This window comes from Coregonus clupeaformis, chromosome 5 (assembly GCF_020615455.1).
Source record: "Coregonus clupeaformis isolate EN_2021a chromosome 5, ASM2061545v1, whole genome shotgun sequence".
Lineage (NCBI taxonomy): Eukaryota > Metazoa > Chordata > Actinopteri > Salmoniformes > Salmonidae > Coregonus > Coregonus clupeaformis.
Genome location: NC_059196.1, coordinates 31,773,490 through 31,792,392, shown reverse-complemented (window position 1 = coordinate 31,792,392; position 18,903 = coordinate 31,773,490). Strand labels below are relative to the sequence as shown.

At 42.6% G+C, this 18,903-nt stretch overlaps 1 protein-coding gene across 1 annotated transcript in view; it reads right to left on the bottom strand.

Moving 5' to 3' along the window:
• Nucleotides 1–3,641: 3,641 nt before the first annotated feature.
• The window catches only part of LOC121566879 (chloride channel protein 2-like), a 169,172-nt gene continuing 153,910 nt past the window's right edge, over nucleotides 3,642–18,903 (bottom strand). The window contains 4 exon segments of the mRNA XM_045216188.1: nucleotides 3,642–4,716; nucleotides 9,199–9,285; nucleotides 11,650–11,754; nucleotides 13,223–13,261. Of these exon segments, the coding sequence (XP_045072123.1) occupies nucleotides 4,507–4,716; nucleotides 9,199–9,285; nucleotides 11,650–11,754; nucleotides 13,223–13,261 (441 nt within the window). The 3' untranslated portion in view covers nucleotides 3,642–4,506.

The following is an 18,903-nucleotide window of genomic DNA, read 5'->3' as shown; positions in this document are numbered from 1 at the left end:
AGATGGTATTTCACCCCGAAAAACAGATGTTTTTAACAACAAACACACTGCAGAGGGAAAGAACAAGAGCGATAGAAAAAAAGACCAGTTGCTGTTCTACAGCTTCTTGGGAGGAGAGGAGAGGAGAGGAGAGGAGAGGAGAGGAGAGGAGAGGAGAGGAGAGGAGAGGAGAGGAGAGGAGAGGAGAGGAGAGGAGAGGAGAGGAGAGGAGAGGAGAGGAGAGGGGGATGAGAGAAAAAGAGGAAGGACGAGGGAAAGGAAGATCTTAGGATGACCAAGATTCTAGACTCCCATTTGTTAAAATCTCTTTATTCATCCCTGATATACAAAACATTGTTTTATTTGTTCTTGTGAAAAATAGCACTGGACTTGTTAAGGTCTGTCTGGTTTGACACCAGTGGGTTTCCGTAGTGGGCCTATAACACATCATACAGTCCAGAGTCAGACGACTACAGTTCAAGCAGCAGAATCCAGAAATGCCCTGGGACCAAACAGACAGTGTGTGTGTGTGTGTGTGTGTGTGTCATCACACACACACACACACACACAAACCATCCTTCTTTCCTTAACGTCTACACACACACACCTGTGCGTCCATTAGTTTCCCTCTTACACATACATATTGTTTTACATTTTTCAATTTCTTTACAAAAATAAGGTTCTAGCATTCATGTCAAGTCATAGATTAAAATCTGGTTAGAAAGTGAGATGAACAATCGTTATTGCACAAGTTGATTACCTAATAAACAAAAAACAACAAATCACATATTCTTCTTCTATTAATAAATATGTGCCTGCCCTAATATATCTATCTGGTAGCAAATGAGATGTCATAAAGCAAGGAAAAGGAAAACGATGAGTGACTTCAGAGAAACACAAAATAATGAAAAACCCATCCAAAAAATAACTAAATAAAACTAAACTAAAGCAAATCAAACGTGTGTATTTTTGCTGCTCCCTTCAACAAGCTTGGGGAATGACAAAGGCGAGTTGCCATGGTGATTAGGGATAATTGCACACTGCACTGACACATCATCCTCCTCCTCTGTGTGAGTGTGTGTGTATGACTACTATCAAATGCAGAAACATGGGTAGTCATTTCTATCCCTTAAACTTCTCACGTTGATTTACAGAGAAAACCTATCCTACCCCTGTTACCATGCAGAGGCCTGAGAGGATGTAGGCACTTGTGAAATGATGATGTCATACGGACCACAGAGCATTAGAACACCCATGGGTCCTTTAAACATTCTTTAAATGTTCCTGCTACTTCAGGTAGTGGGTCTCATTCTGCTAGCGTTATAGTGTTACTTGCATTATACAAACTACATATATAAACAATGTAGAAATGTTGGGGACATGCTGCAAGGTTGGAAAAACATTGAGCATTGGACCTTTTTATAACAATCAGACATGGAAGAGCAATACGCAACAAAAACTAAAAAGGAGTTGCAGGAACAACTCGATAGATAGCAATGACAATCAGTTAGATTTTAAATGAATGATAATATATTACAGCATTGATATGTTAAATATATTAAATCTGTAAACCTATAGCAAAGTTTTAAATTCATGCATCCCCAAAAAGCCCTGTCCCCTTTCCCAAAATAAGCCATGATTAAAGCTCATTGAATGAATGCATGATGCCAATCAAACCTAGATCAAAATTAATTCAATGAGAAAAAATAGAAAATAAGTGAGGATAAAAACAACATATTCAACCGATAGCCATCATCATCATCACCATCACAATCATCATCATCATGACATTGTCCATTACAATGATAAACACAACAGCATATTTCTCCTCATATGTTTTGTTCAAGCTTTTTCTGATCAATATAAAAACACAGCCATCAACGTCACATGCACTATTTCATGCAAAGCCATGCCTTCATTCAAGGTGTGTGAGTGTCTCTCTGCATGTCAGGATGGGCATGTCAGTCTGTGAAGATGTTAGTGTGTGTGTGTTTTTTCTTTTCAGTGGCAGTGAACAAGACAATAACTCACCACTGAAAATAAAATATATTCATGCAATAACACATCCAGGTGGTTGAAATGTCAGTGTGTGTGTGTGTGTGTGTGTTTGTACTTTGTTCAATGTGGCACTGAATAAGGCACCTGAATGTGTATAACCACAGTCAGATGCTCTCAGCTTGCATATGTGAGCAGAAATCTTGATGTCACTGGGAGAAAACAACAGTAAAATCAAAATAACAACAACTGCAGGTGGAAGGAGTGTTTGACACAGGAAGTGACTCTGCTCAGTCCTTTTCAGAGGCATCAGGCCTTTCAGTGAAAACATTACAAAGAAGAGAGGAAGAAAGAAGCCACAAAATGAACCCTGCCTGATAATCAATCAATCAATCAATCAAAGCGAGAGTGAGCAAGAAAGACTGAAAGAAAACGAGTAGTAGCCATACTTACAAAATATATATATATAGATATTTGTATACCCACAATTCAGTGAGGGAGTGTTTCTGAGATCTGATTGGAAGCTGCACACTGGGCTTGTGCAGTATGGAGCTTCTATCACCAAGCAAAACATAATTAATAGTTAAATACAATCAAATGACTAAGGAAAATATGCAGCACATTAAGCCAGAGACTGTTGTGAGGAAAATACATGAATAAGTAAAAAGCAGAGGTCAGATTCTTAACCATCTAACCAGACCTCCTCTAGGCTGCTCTATACATCAGTAGGCCTATTGATAACTCATACTGTAGTAGGAATGGAGTGCTTTATCATTGGTCATGTATAGATCACTGATCTGTAATGCTGACAGCTTTTTATTGGTCAGTATGGATGGGCTGTAGTGTTTGTCATTGGTCAGTTAGTTCAGATATCTAGTTTCAATCAGTTAGCTACTGGTCAGCATTAATCAAACTTGTTCTATTTGGTCTGACCTTATTCTGATCACCATAGTGTTACTGGACAATGAACAATTTCAGTGGGGATGTGAACCAGAAAGCTACCCTGGGTTCTATTGAAGAAAAACACCCTAAAGCAGCAACTTAAATAACAGAAAAAGCTTTCATTCTGTCATCTTTCAGCCTTCCATTCACTCTCTCTCTTCCCCCTTTCTTCTTCCTCTCTTCCTCCCTCCCTCTCTTCAAAACCTCCATCCCTCCCTCCCTCTCTAGCCCAACACACTCAGTCAGGGTTATTAAGAGCTATATTTAGAGAAAACCCTCTTCTCTTGGAGTGTGCAGACTGGCTCTTATTAAAACCTGTGTGTGTGTATATGTGTGTGTGTGTGTGTTTGAGGCCATGTTTTCTTAAAGAGTTCACAGCATGTGTGTTGAAGCATGCTGAAAGGTATTGTGTTTACACATGCTTTCACCACTCTACAGAATACCTACATACATACTGTACATCTGTTTGCATAGAGTATACTATTATCTCACCCAGACTCACTAATGCAACACAGAGAAAGAGAGAGAGAGTGGTGAAGATGTCTCCCAATGTGAGACTAGAACAGTATGTGGTTCTCTCTACAGAGGCAAGGTGAAAAAATACAACAAAAACATACAGAGGTGCAGTGAAATGTGTTGTTTTACAGGGTCAGCCATTGTAGTACAGCACCCCTGGAGTAAATTAGGGTTAAGCGCCTTGCTCAAGGGCACTGACAGATTTTTCACCTTGTCGGCTCGGGTATTCAAACCAGCAACCTTTTGGTTACTGGGCCAATGCTCTAACCACTAGGCTTCCTTCCATACGTATTTACAGTTCCAGGTCACTAAACCAGATGGGAACAAAATAGAACAGAGCAGGAATGATAAGACTGAAATGTGTCTGATAAGATTAAAATCACAAAGTAAGAAAAGCAGAAGGTTGGTTTCGCTACCGCCTTTGTCTAAATACAGACAAACCAATACGTCCATGCACTCAATACATACACTCACACTAACATCCATACCGGTACACAAGCCTATCCTCTTATCACCGTTGAACCGTCTGCATATGGAAGACTGGTCAGAAAGAAACGTTTACAGGTCCACAAAATGCAAACAAACTTTGAATATTTCCTCACCAATACCCAAGTCAGCAAAAAAAAAAAAATGCTATCCCTTTTATAGTCAAACAACATTCTATACATTTTGTTCTGACCACCTTTGTTAAGCAGTGATACCTTAACCCATCTCGCCTCTCCCCTCCCTAACACCCAGATCTCTTCTGTTCTGGTTGGGGTGAGAGCAGGGTGAGTCCATCCCTCCACCTTAAGAGTTGAGTAAGTGCAGGGCCCAAAGGCCCACCGGGAGGAGGGGTAAAGGAGAGAGGGATGGAGAGGAAGGTTAGGAGAGGAGAAAGAGGAGGAGGAGATAACTCTATATTCCAGAATTAAATATTGATCCAAGCCCTGAGGTTGCAGCAACGGTTGTTTTTTTTGAGGCGGGGGCGTCTACGCTCCTCCTACTCCTCCACCCTCCTCGCCAACACACCCATCCCCATCCTCATCCACCTGTCCCCATACACCTGTCAACGTCCCCCTGTCCCCATCCCCCTCACTGGGACTTCTCATCAGAGTCAGAGGCCAGGTGCTCCCGGGGGAGGGACATGGACTTGTGGCGGTCCCACAGCTTGTGGAGCTCTGTGGCTTCGTTCTCGCTATTGCTGCTGCTGGTGCCGCTGGTGCCGCTGTCCCGGAAACTGGACAGAGGGGGGCGCACCTTCACCCCCTTCACCGCCACAGAACCCTCGATGGCCTTCCGCAGCTACAGAGATAATACAGGAAGAGTCAGTCAACAATCCAAACCCAACCCCTAGCCTGTTAGGGACTACGGGTCACAGTTATTGAGTACCAGTCAATTTGGGATTGAAAATAAGTAAGGCTTAGTATCAGAAAGGACAGTTCAATCTGTACAGTGACAGTGTTATCAATGTGTAGACCAAAGCAGAATGGTGAGGTTTAACCATGGCAATATTACAGGGTGGTTGCTATGGTGATTCTAGGTGATAATATAGGGAGTGTGGCTATGCTACCATGGTAATAAAGAAGGCTTGGGCCGTATACCATATACCGGGGTATTTGGAAATGGCTACGGGATGGTTTTTCAATACCGTCAATATCATTTAAACTATTTCTTTGAAGTTTTTTAATAAATGTGAATATTTGTAGCTACTTTTTAAGTAAATACCTGCTGTCAACTTATGCAATACTTTAAGAGATAGAAGATTGCGTTCTTCATTTCACCGGTCACAATTTTTCATTATGAATTTTTCATTATGCTTACCGGTAGTCCCCAGTCACATGTCACGTGGTGTTTGTTTACAAGCACAAAACGACGAGAGACCGGAGCCTTGTGAGTCACTCACTGTTGTGCAGCACGCGCCAGGTAATCTAGTTACAGTATGGAATTCACAACTAAATGTTTGCCAGCTAGATATCTTATAGCTATTAAGTTAACTGTCTGAAATGTGCTAAATGCTCTGCAGTTGTGCATTTGGTTTGCAAATGTAGTAGCTAGTTAGCTATCTAACTACGTAGTTAGCTTCTTCCAAAATCAAGCTTCTCTTGGTAACAGCAGAGAAACCCCTCCTGGATCAAGACCCTTGCTGTTTAATATTTGTTTTGTGTGTGCAGCTAAATGTGAATAGCATTTTTTTGTTACTTGTATAACTTTATGAGCTGGGTTGTCTGTCTTGCAAATACTTTAGGTCAGAGACTGTATAAAACGTTTGCAATGCGCTCGTTAGCATTCTCTATGGGATTTGACATGTACTTGTTAGCATTGCTAACCTTCAGATTACAAAGGCTCAGTGGGGTATTACCGAATATCCCGGTATGGCACAAGGTCGGTATGAAGGTATGACAATCTGGTTACTGCCCAAGTCTATAATAAAGTAAAGACGGACACATTTTATGGTTATGGAACTCAACATTTATTGGACCAAACAACAGCCCCGATCAGACGTCATGTCATACTCTCCATCCCTCTCATTCCCCAGCCATGACAGACGTCTGGCCAACAGCTGTTTCTAAGCAGAGACTCAGGTTGCACACACACATACACACCCTCCCCTGTGTATCCAGTTATCAGGAGGCATAAGGAGAGCTGAATGCAGTAGTACTATGTGACAGAGACAAGAGGCGAGGAGAGGAGAGGCGAGGAGACGAGGGGAGGTGAGGCTTATCTCACTGCTGTTTTTGTCTGCTTGTCTAATACCAAATAAAAGGCCTAAATGTCAGCCAGTGGAACAACACTGTGCTTAGCAAAAATCTCCCATTTTACAAAGACAGAGTGTTTCTGCCTGTTTTGTTTGTGAAAAGAGCAAGAGAGAGAGAGAGAGAGAGAGAGAGAGAGAGAGAGAGAGAGAGAGAGAGAGAGAGAGAGAGAGAGAGAGAGAAAAAAAAGAGACAGAGGAGAGACTGCAAGGAACATTAACCAGTAATTTGTCTCACTGTCTGTCACCAATTGAAGGGCCAGAAAGAGAGGAGCTCATTAATGTGGACTGTGTGTGTGATGGTGGTGACAGTTCCCTTTGAGTCAGTCAACTTCGGTTCAACATACACGACATGGCCAAAAGTATGTGGACAGTCTTTCAAATTAGTAGATTCGGCTATTTCAGCCACATCCGTTGCTGACAGGTGTATAAAATCGAGCACACAGCCATGCAATCTCCAGTGACTTTCAACATGGCACCGTCATAGGATGACACCTTTCCAACAAGTCAGTTCGTCAAATTACTGCCCTGCTAGAGCTACTCCGGTAAACTGTAAGTGCTGTTATTGTGAAGTGGAAACGTCTAGGAGCAACAACGGCTCAGCAGTGAAGTGGTAGGCCACACAAACTCACAGAATGGGACCGCCGAATGCTGAAGCGTGTAAAAATAATCTGTCCTCAGTTGCAACACTCACTACCGGATTCCAAACTGCCTTTGGAAGCAACGTCAGCACAAGAACTGTTCGTTGGGAGCTTCATGAAATGGATTACCATGGCCGAGCAGCCGCACACAAGCCTAAGATGACCACACGCAATGCCAAGCGTCGGCTTGAGTGGTGTAAAGCTCGCCGCAATTGGACTCTGGAACAGTGGAAACGCGTTCTCTGGAATGATGAATCATGCTTCACCACCTGGCAGTCCGACGGACGAATCTGGCGGATGCCAGGAGAATGCTACCTGCCTGAATGCATAGTGCCAACTGTAAAGTTTGGTGGAGGAGGAATAATGGTCTGGGGCTGTTTTTCATGGTTTGAACTAGGCCCCTTAGTTCCAGTGAAGGGAAAACGTAACGCTACAGTATACAATGACATTCTAGACGATTCTGTGCTTCCAACTTTGTGGCAACAGTTTGGGGAAGGCCCTTTCCTGTTTCAGCATGACAATGCCCCTGTGCACAAAGCGAGATCCATACAGAAATGGTTTGTCGAGATTGGTGTGGAAGAACTTGACTGGCCTGCACAGAGCCCTGACCTCTACCCCATCGAACAACTTTGGGATGAATTGGAACGCCGAGTGGGAGCCAGGCTTAATCGCCCAACATCAGTGCCTAACCTCACTAATGCTCATGGCTGAATGGAAGCAAGTCCCCACAGCAATGTTCCAACATCTAGTGGAAAGCCTTCCCAGAAGAGTGGAGGCTGTTATAGCAGCAAAGGGAGGACCAACTCCATATTAATCCCCATGATTTTGGAATGAGATGTTCGACGAGCAGGTGTCCACATACTATTGGCGTACCATGGGGGGAGTTGTACTCTCATGACTTCGGTTGAAGGAACTAAAATCATGGCTGACAGGGCCAATGAAATCCGTTGGGGTCTGATGGGGCAAGATTCCATTTCCCCACAGTATGTTGTACCGAAGTTGACTGACTGAAAGGTAATGTAACGTTATGACCAATGTTCCCTCTAAGGTGCGCGCGTGAGCGGCTGCGCACTTCCTCCAGGACTGCTGCACAGAAAAAATGCCATGCCGGGCAGAAACGCAAGTTTTTTCTGTGATCGAATCAACATTATATCAAGCCCCTTTTCAATGCAACAAACCAAAACAAATCTAACTTTGCAAGATTGAGTCTGTGATTTTGTTGTAGGCAGAGACAGAGCGCAACGGAGTAGAATTCTATTGGCAGCGGTAGGCCACTAGCGGTCTTTCAATCACCCGCGAGTGAATGCGCTTTTCAGTCCAGATCAGAGCCGCACGTGTGCGCATTTGTTGATATTCTTTGCTAGTTAGCCAGTTATTAGTCCAGCTTTATTGGTCAGCAATGGGGAATTACTGCTTCCTACAAGAGCACAAAACGTGTAGGCTACATTTCAGCTGTCTTTGAAAAACCAGTCAGGTAAAAAGCTTATGTCTTAATTAAAGGGGCAGTGTTGTATTTTGAGACAGGCTTGAATATGCAAATAAGCCAATAGGCAGTGGGGTAAGGGTATGGTAATAATAATTATCTGTATGGTAATAATAATAAATTATATTTTTTAAAGTGTTTTTTGCATCATACAATGCAATTTACAGTCTCCTATTTGGCCCATGGTGTTACAGGCCAAGTAAAAAATAATAATGTAAAAACGTTTTTAAAAGTCTCATGCAATGTAGGCCTGCATTGAACACCATATATAGGCTACTGTAGGCTATATCATAGAAGCTATTTCCATGTGAAAATAATATGGGATTTGCTCCATTGGTTTTGTTGGTAGGCCTACATTATGCTCAAATAGCCACAATAGCCTATTGGCTACTGTCTAAAACTGCGCCGGAAGATGCACAAAATTCTCAATGTTCAAGTTTCCGTCCCCAGAAAATGTGAGGGAACATTGGTTATGACTATAAGTACTGTTCCCTGAAGAAGGGAAACGAGGTAAAACACCTGTTTGGCCCCACACCGTACGTTCCTGGCCTTTGTGAAGAGCGGTATTCAATTGAAGGAATGAATCCGAGCCTCACGCATATCACCTGTGGAAGGCGGGGCTTCCAGCGAGGCGCAGATTTCATTGGCCTTGTCAGGCCTGATTTTAGTTCCTTCAACCGAAGTCACAAGAGTGCGACTACCCCCATAGTATGTTGTACCTCGTTTCCATCCTTCAGGGAACAGTAGTTATAGTCATAACGTTACGTTATGCAGATGATTGTGACAGTGAGGAAGATGATGGACATTGTTATGACGATGGTGGCTGTCATGATGCTGTAATTGATGATGATGATAATGCGACAGTGTCATGTTGATGTGGTCAACTCCAGGTGATCCGTGTCACTCACCTCTTTCAGGGAGACCACTCCGATGAGTCGTCCGATGCTGGTGACATAGGCATGGTCCAACCCAAGCAGAGAAAAGATGGTGTGGGTCTGGGGACAAGAGAACAATACACTTAGAAACCAACTGCTAGAACACTTAGAACCAATATTTAGAACACTTATAACCAACAGCTAGAACTGTTAGAATCAATGTCTAGAACAGTTGGAACGAACGCCTTAAACCGCTAGAACACAACCAACCATAGATTCCCTTTTGACATTCCTTTAGAGACATAGCCTCCTGTGAAAATCTTAGAGCAGCTATTAAACTACAGCAGTTAGAACAGTCAGCTCAGTGGTCACTGGAGAGCTGCATGGTGTGCAGGCTCCTTCCTCATTCAACTAATTAAGTAATCAGCAAGTAATCAAAAGTAATCACCTTGATTAGTGTAATCAGGTGTTTGAGCACCACTGAGCTAGATTGTTGGGAAAGGTACAACATCCCTACTGATATTGTAAACTGCTAGAACGTCAAGTGAACCACACAGACAGCAGCTTGAGCCTAAACCCAAATCACAGGGAATAGAACAACCTTAGTCATTTAAATATTTCATGCAATGGGAGTTTTCCATTACAATGTACCAGGAAACAAACAAACACAAACATACTGCAGCATGGAACACACATCACCCAGACTGACAGATGCAAGAGAACAAACATGAGTGTCCATTAGATACACACGCCTACACACACACACCTACACACACACACACACACACACACACACACACACACACACACACACAGGACAAAAATCCATCAAGCAATAAATTGTCTGAATTGATGCAAAAACGATAAATAGAACGATAGGTTTATGAGAATGTGTACCACAGTAAAAAAAAAAAAAAGATATTTAAAAGGTCCAATGCAGCTGTTTTTTAAAATCTCAATATCAAATAACTTCTGGGTAACAATTAGGTACCTTACTGTGATTGTTTTCAATTAAAATTGTCAAAAATAAACAAAAAATAGCTTCTTAGCAAGGAGAATTTTTTTGCTAGGATTGTCTGGGAGGGAAAACTGAAAACTAGCTGTTATTGGCAGGAAGGCCAAAACTCTATCCCACCAAAACAGGCTGAAATTTCAGGCTGTGTTTTCTAACACAAAGTATTATTCCAACCTCATAATATGTATATATAAATACAATGTTTTTGACTGCACTGGGCCTTTAAACTACTACTACTAGTTTCAGTGGTGGAAAAAGCAATCAATTTTCATACTTGAGTAAAAGTAAAGATACCTTAATAGACTCAAGTAAAAGTGAAAGTCACCCAGTAAAATCCTACTTGAGTAAAACTCTAAAAGTATTTGGTTTTAAATATACTTAAGTATCAAAAGTATACATAATTTCAATTATTATAATATATTTTTTTACAGATAGCCAGGGGCACACTCAAACACTCAGACATCATTTACAAACGAAGCATTTGTGTTTAGTGAGTCCGCCAGATCAGAGGCAGTAGAGATGACCAGGAATGTTCTCTTGATAAGTGTGTGAATTGGACCATTTTCCTGTCCTGCTAAGCATTGAAAATGTAACGAGTACATCTGGGTGTCAGGGAAAAGGTATGGAGTAAAAAGTACATTATTTTCTTTAGGAATGTAGTGAAGTAAAAGTTGTCAAAAATATAAAATAGTAAAGTAATGTACAGATACCCCAAAAAACAACTTAAGTACTTTACACCACTGACTAGTTTGATGGATGTACTACCATCAATTGTCCCATTAACAATCACCCATATTAGCAAACGTATTTAATTATAAACTTCACATTTCTCTAGTATAGGCTACTTATCGTAATGAACGACATCAGCAAAATGCCTGTGATAAGTGATCGATATGGTCGGTTTCGATCCTTTTCGGTTTATCTTCCCAGCTCTAATGCACACACTAATATGTGGAGGGAGATTGTATGTGTTATTGGGTGTTGGCAGTGTGCGATGAGGGAGGTTGGGGGAGGGGAGAGCTTGATGGATTGGTGCAAAATCCCACTCTTAAATGTTTAAACAGCAGGCACACAGAGCAGGGAGTTGAGGAGGGGAGAAGAGGGGGTGGGGGGTGGGGGGGGGCATTATGAATGGAGGACATTAGGCCTGCCAGGCAAGTGAGAATGAGAGTGTGTGTGTGTAAAAACGCTCTGTAGTGTGTATGTATGTGAGTGTGTGTGTGTCTATGTGAGTGTGTGTCGCAGTAGGAAAACTAAATCAACACTGCTCAAAAGCCTCCCCTGTGTGTGTGTGTGTGTGTGTGTGTGCACATGCGCTTGCAATGCAGTGGTTATAAGAGAATTAACACTGGACTATCCATCTACAATACTCATTGTACAATATTAATTCTGGAGCTATTTAGTCAAAAGGGGGTTGTACTGAGCAGTATAACAGACAGACAGACAGACAGACAGACAGACAGACAGACCTTATGTAGTGAGGTGCGCTCCACCAGTTGGAAGGGGGCGGGGTCGATCTTGCAGTTGTCAAAGTTCACCTGCTCGTCAAGCTGGTTCTCCTCCCACTCTGCAATCTGCAAACCCGAGGAAGAGGAGGATGAAGAGGAGAGTGGAGAGAAACATTATAGAAGTACTCAAACCCTCTTAGACACATAGAATACTTAATTGGTCTTTACATCCATGGTGATGAAAGAATGGATATGGCTTTTATCTTTAATTCAGTAAGGCATTCATTAATATTTCAGAAGACAAAAACATTCCTTTTGGAATAATGTATAAATTAACGCCTTAAACTCCAGTGATTGTTACCTATATGGGCTTCCTCAAATGTAAATGCTAATAGCATAGCAAATATGAGAGTGATATGCATAATAAGCATGGTATCAGTTGAAAGGGAAACACCTGAGATTAAAGAGATTATGGAATAATGTTCAGAACAAAGGTGAGAATAAAACAGTTAAAGCGCTTATCAGTGGAAACATTTCAGACTATTTAAATTGACGTACCACCAAGCATTTCAGCTTTAATCTAAAATCCAATTGTTCCTAATATCAACCAAATAACTTTGCAAACCCCAACACTAATCTCAATCCCTCTCCTACCCCATTCAATAGACGGTATATATACACTACCAGTCAAAAGTTTGGACACACCTACTCATTCAAGGGTTTTTCTTTATTTTTACTATTTTTTACATTGTAGAATAATAGTGAAGACATCAAAACTATGAAATAACACATATGGAATCATGTAGTAACCAAAAAAGTGTTCAACAAATCAAAATATATTTTATATTTCAGATTCTTCAAATAGTCACCCTTTGCCTTGATGACAGCTTTGCCTATGTGTTATATCATAGTTTTGATGTCTTCACTATTATTCTACGATGTAGAAAATAGTAAAAAATTAAGAAAATCCCTTGAATGAGTAGGTGTGTCCAAACTGTTGACTGGTACTGTACATATAGACGTATTAGCGTTTTAGACAGAGCTTCGGGGCACTGTCGGTTCGCCATCTATATTCGCCGTATACACACATTGCCCCGGGTCATATTAGTGTGTAGCCCATACTGTTTGGACACTACAGACAGAAGTTGGCAGCTTGGCTGTATCGACTTCCAACGAGTCCCAAGACGCTTGTGGGGGTCGTAGAGTCTCCTCTTTCCATAGAGGGGTCATAATAGTTTGTAGGCCAAACCGTTCGGACGCCACAGACAATTATGTGAGAAGACCGATTTTCGGGATGTCTTATGGTCTGACAAACACCGCTCTAGCTCTGTCACCTTTCACCGCAGGGGGCGCGGACATTGACTTTAGAGGGTTAAGGCTAGGTTGCTTCCTGTTTTATTTGGCTACACAGTGTCTAGCTGTGGTCTCTGGTGCAGAGATAATAGATGCCCATAGAGATTCCAGCTTTGATAAGGCTATTCATACACAGTGACTTATTATTCCCCTGATACCCAATCAATACACTGTAGCATACTGAGAGAAAAGGGAGAGAAAAGGGAGAAAGAGGGAGAGAAAGTGTGTAATAGGGTCTCACCTCTCTGATGGTCATGTCATCATCCACGTCGAAGTCATCCTGAGAGGAGAGGGACAGGAAACAGATCAACACACTTACACTGCAAACACACACCAAAAAGACTTGTATGCACGGCCGCACACAAACGCTACAGACAAGCACAACGTCTAAATGACAGTAAATAACTTGAAATACAAACCCAATGACACACAGTACACTCATACTACAAATAAAACACTTGTCCATGTCATGGCCACATAGCGGTCAAACTGAACACAGTGACAAAATGGGAGTGATGATGGCTACAGTTTGGATACAGGGGCCCGTGTAGCTCAGTTGGTAGAGCATGGCGTTTGCAACGCCAGGGTTGTGGGTTCGATTCCCACGGGGGGCCAGTATGAAAAATGTATGCACTCACTAACTGTAAGTCGCTCTGGATAAGAGCGTCTGCTAAATGACTAAAATGTAAAAATGTGCCGGGTGGGCCTGAAAATCTGAGAGAGTTCTACAGTGCTGAGTGTGTGTGTGTGTGTCAATGTCAAAAGGTGTGTGTATAGCCCAATTTGGAAAGGATACGTTTTACTGGGGGAGCTCAGGTAATGTAATTATGTGCACGAGCACAAATCACCACATTCGTAATTTTAGTCCTGTCCGAATCTGCCATGTCAGTCATTTTTACTTGGCAGGAAGATTATTTTCCCAGCCCCAAAAACCTAGTGTTTTTGGTCAAACTCCCAGGTCCACTGATAACACCTGTCCCGTGCGAATCATCATCCCTGTTTTTTGAGGGATATTACAGAGTTTAACAGGTGCTGCATCCAGTTTGGGTAAGAACATGGGAACAAATTGATGCTTAAAACAAAGTGCTATACACGTAGCCTACAGATTAATTATCAGTTTTGTCACAAATCAACTTTCCTAGAGCCATACTTCTCTTTTAAAAGATGAAGTGGACGATATTGTGCCAATGAATTGATAAATTGCCAAATATGTCAGTTAATTAAATGTCTGCATAGGTTACAGTTCATGGTTCTTATTGATATGCATTATTACTTTCTCCGAACTGAAGGCCATTGGGTCAATATCAGGGTATCCCTAGACATTTGAAATCTCGTCACACCTAGAAGAGCCTCAAGGCTTCTGTCAAAACGGTCAATTTTGAATGAGGAAAAAAATTATTACAGGTGCAGTTTGGCCAAACTGATCCCGTCTGAATCGTCCACTGGAAAAACGGACATGCTGGGGTAATAATTACATGGAAAAACCAAAAACCCGCAGACACTCTGCCCTCCGTGGAATGGGTTTGACACCCATGTTCTATAGTAATACTAGTCCCCGTGTGAATAGGGATTATGTGTGACCTTAGTGTAATAAAAGTGTGTATTTAGTGTGCCTGTGTTTATCAATTTCTCTCCATCTATCAATCATCAATCAATTTTATTTTATATAGCCCTTCTTACATCAGCTAATATCTCGAAGTGCTTTACAGAAACCCAGCCTAAAACCCCAAACAGCTAGTAATGCAGGTGTAGAAGCACGGTGGCTAGGAAAAACTCCCTAGAAAGGCCAAAACCTAGGAAGAAACCTAGAGAGGAACCAGGCTATGAGGGGTGGCCAGTCCTCTTCTGGCTGTGCCGGGTGGAGATTATAACAGAACCATGCCAAGATGTTCAAAAATGTTCATAAGTGACAAGCATGGTCAAATAATAATCAGGAATAAATCTCAGTTGGCTTTTCATAGCCGATCATTAAGAGTTGAAAACAGCAGGTCTGGGACAGGTAGGGGGTTCCATAACCGCAGGCAGAACAGTTGAAACTGGAATAGCAGCAAGGCCAGGCGGACTGGGGACAGCAAGGAGTCACCACGGCCGGTAGTCCCGACGTATGGTCCTAGGGCTCAGGTCTCTCAGTTGGCTTTTCATAGCCGATCATTAAGAGTTGAAAACAGCAGGTCTGGGACAGGTAGGGGTTTCGTAACCGCAGGCAGAACAGTTGAAACTGGAATAGCAGCAAGGCCAGGCGGACTGGGGACAGCAAGGTGTCAGCATGCCCGGTAGTCCTGACGTATGGTCCTAGGGCTCAGGTTCTCAGAGAGAAAGAGAGAACGAGAGAATTAGAGAGAGCATACTTAAATTCACACAGGACACTGGATAAGACAGGAGAAGTACTCCAGGTATAACCAACTAACCCCAGCCCCCGACACATAAACTACTGCAGCATAAATACTGGAGGCTGAGACAGGAGCGGTCCGGAGACACTGTGGCCCCATCCGAAGAAACCCCCGGACAGGGCCAAACAGGAAGGATATAACCCCACCCACTCTGCCAAAGCACAGCCCCCGCACCACCAGAGGGATATCCTCAACCACCAACTTACAATCCTGAGACAAGGCCGAGTATAGCCCACAGAGGTCTCCACCACAGCACAAACCAAGGGGGGGCGCCAACCCAGACAGGAAGATCACGTCAGTAACTCAACCCACTCAAGTGACGCACCCCTCCTAGGGACGGCATGAAAGAGCACCAGCAAGCCAGTGACTCAGCCCCTGTAACAGGGTTAGAGGCAGAGAACCCCAGTGGAGAGAGGGGAACCGGCCTGGCAGAGACAGCAAGGGCTGTTCGTTGCTCCAGAGCCTTTCCGTTCACCTTCACACTCCTGGGCCAGACTACACTCAATCATATGACCTACTGAAGAGATAAGTCTTCAGTAAAGACTTAAAGGTTGAGACCGAGTCTGCGTCTCTCACATGGGTAGGCAAACTGTTCCATAAAAATGGAGATCTATAGGAGAAAGCCCTGCCTCCTGCTGTTTGCTTAGAAATTCTAGGGACAATTAGGAGGCCTGCGTCTTGTGACCGTAGCGTACGTATTGGTATGTACGGCAGGACCAACTCGGAAAGATAGGTAGGAGCAAGCCCATGTAACGCTTTATAGGTTAACAGTAAAACCTTGAAATCAGCCCTTGCCTTAACAGGAAGCCAGTGTAGGGAAGCTAGCACTGGAGTAATATGATCAAATTTCTTGGTTCTAGTCAGGATTCTAGCAGCCGTATTTAGCACTAACTGAAGTTTATTTAGTGCTTTATCCGGGTAGCCGGAAAGTAGAGCATTGCAGTAGTCTAACCTAGAAGTAACAAATGCATGGATTAATTTTTCTGCATCATTTTTGGACAGAAAATTTCTGATTTTTGCAATGTTACGTAGATGGAAAAAAGCTGTCCTTGAAACAGTCTTGATATGTTCGTCAAAAGAGAGATCAGGGTCAAGAGTAACGCCGAGGTCCTTCACAGTTTTATTTGAGACGACTTTACAACCATCAAGATGAATTGTCAGATTTAACAGAAGATCTCTTTGTTTCTTGGGACCTAGAACAAGCATCTCTGTTTTGTCCGAGTTTAAAAGTAGAAAGTTTTCAGCCATCCACTTCCTTATGTCTGAAACACAGGCTTCTAGCGAGGGCAATTTTGGGGCTTCACCATGTTTCATTGAAATGTACAGCTGTGTGTCATCCGCATAGCAGTGAAAGTTAACATTATGTTTTCGAATAACATCCCCAAGAGGTAAAATATATAGTGAAAACAATAGTGGTCCTAAAACGGAACCTTGAGGAACACCGAAATGTACAGTTGATTTGTCGGAGGACAGACCATTCACAGAGACAAACTGATATCTTTCCGACAGGTAAGATCTAAACCAGGCCAGAACTTGTCCGTGTAGACCAATTTGGGTTTCCAGTCTCTCCAAAAGAATGTGGTGATCGATAGTGTCAAAGGCAGCACTAAGGTCTAGTAGCACGAGGACAGATGCAGAGCCTCGGTCTGACGCCATTAAAAGGTCATTTACCACCTTCACAAGTGCAGTCTCAGTGCTATGATGGGGTCTAAAACCAGACTGAAGCATTTCGTATACATTGTTTGTCTTCAGAAAGGCAGTGAGTTGCTGCGCAACAGCTTTTTCTAAAATTTTTGAGAGGAATGGAAGATTCGATATAGGCCGATAGTTTTTTATATTTTCCGGGTCAAGGTTTGGCTTTTTCAAGAGAGGCTTTATCACTGCCACTTTTAGTGAGTTTGGTACACATCCGGTGGATAGAGAGCTGTTTATTATGTTCAACATAGGAGGGCCAAGCACAGGAAGCAGCTCCTTCAGCAGTTTAGTAGGAATAGGATCCAGTATGCAGCTTGAAGGTTTAGAGGCCATGATTATTTTCATCATTGTGTCAAGAGATATAGTACTAAAACACTTAAGTGTCTCTCCCGATCCCAGGCCCTCGCAGAGTCTGTGCAGATCCAGGACAGCTAAGCCCTGGAGGAATACGCAGATTCAAAGAGGAGTCCGTAATTTGCTTTCTAATGGTCATGATCTTTTCCTCAAAGAAGTTCATGAATTTATTACTGCTGAAGTGAAAGCCATCCTCTCTTGGGGAATGCTGCTTTTTAGTTAGCTTTGCAACAGTATCAAAAAGAAATTTTGGATTGTTCTTATTTTCCTCGATTAAGTTGGAAAAGTAGGATGATCGAGCAGCAGTGAGGGCTCTTCGGTACTGCACGGTACTGTCTTTCCAAGCTAGTCGGAAGACTTCCAGTTTGGTGTGGCGCCATTTCCGTTCCAATTTCCTGGAAGCTTGCTTCAAAGCTCGGGTATTTTCTGTATACCAGGGAGCTAGTTTCTTATGACAAATGTTTTTCGTTTTTAGGGGTGCAACTGCATCTAGGGTATTGCGCAAGGTTAAATTGAGTTCCTCAGTTAAGTGGTTAACTGATTTTTGTCCTCTGACGTCCTTGGGTAGGCAGAAGGAGTCTGGAAGGGCATCAAGGAATTTTTGTGTTGTCTGAGAATTTATAGCACGACTTTTGATGCTCCTTGGTTGGGGTCTGAGCAGATTATTTGTTGCGATTGCAAACGTAATAAAATGGTGGTCCGATAGTCCAGGATTTTGTGGAAAAACATTAAGATCTACAACATTTATTCCATGGGACAAAACTAGGTCCAGAGTATGACTGTGGCAGTGAGTAGGTCCAGAGACATGTTGGACAAAACCCACTGAGTCGATGATGGCTCCGAAAGACTTTTGGAGTGGGTCTGTGGACTTCTCCATGTGAATATTAAAATCACCAAAAATTAGAATATGATCTGCTATGACTACAAGGTCTGATAGGAATTCAGGAAACTCAGAGAGGAACGCTGTATATGGCCCAGGAGGCCTGTAAACAGTAGCTATAAAAAGTGATTGAGTAGGCTGCATAGATTTCATGACTAGAAGCTCAAAAGACGAAAACGCCATTTTTTTTTTGTAAATTGAAATTTGCTATCGTAAATGTTAGCAACACCTCCGCCTTTGCGGGATGCACGGGGAATATGGTCACTAGTGTAACCAGGAGGTGAGGCCTCATTTAACACAGCAAATTCATCAGGCTTAAGCCATGTTTCAGTCAGGCCAATCACATCACGATTATGATCAGTGATTAGTTCATTGACTATGACTGCCTTTGAAGTGAGGGATCTAACATTAAGTAACCCTATTTTGAGATGTGAGGTATCACGATCTCTTTCAATAATGGCAGGAATGGAGGAGGTCTTTATCCTAATAAGATTGCTAAGGTGAACACCGCCATGTTTAGTTTTGCCCAACCTAGGTCGAGGCACAGACACAGTCTCAATGGGTATGGCTGAGCTGACTACACTGACTGTGCTATTGGCAGAC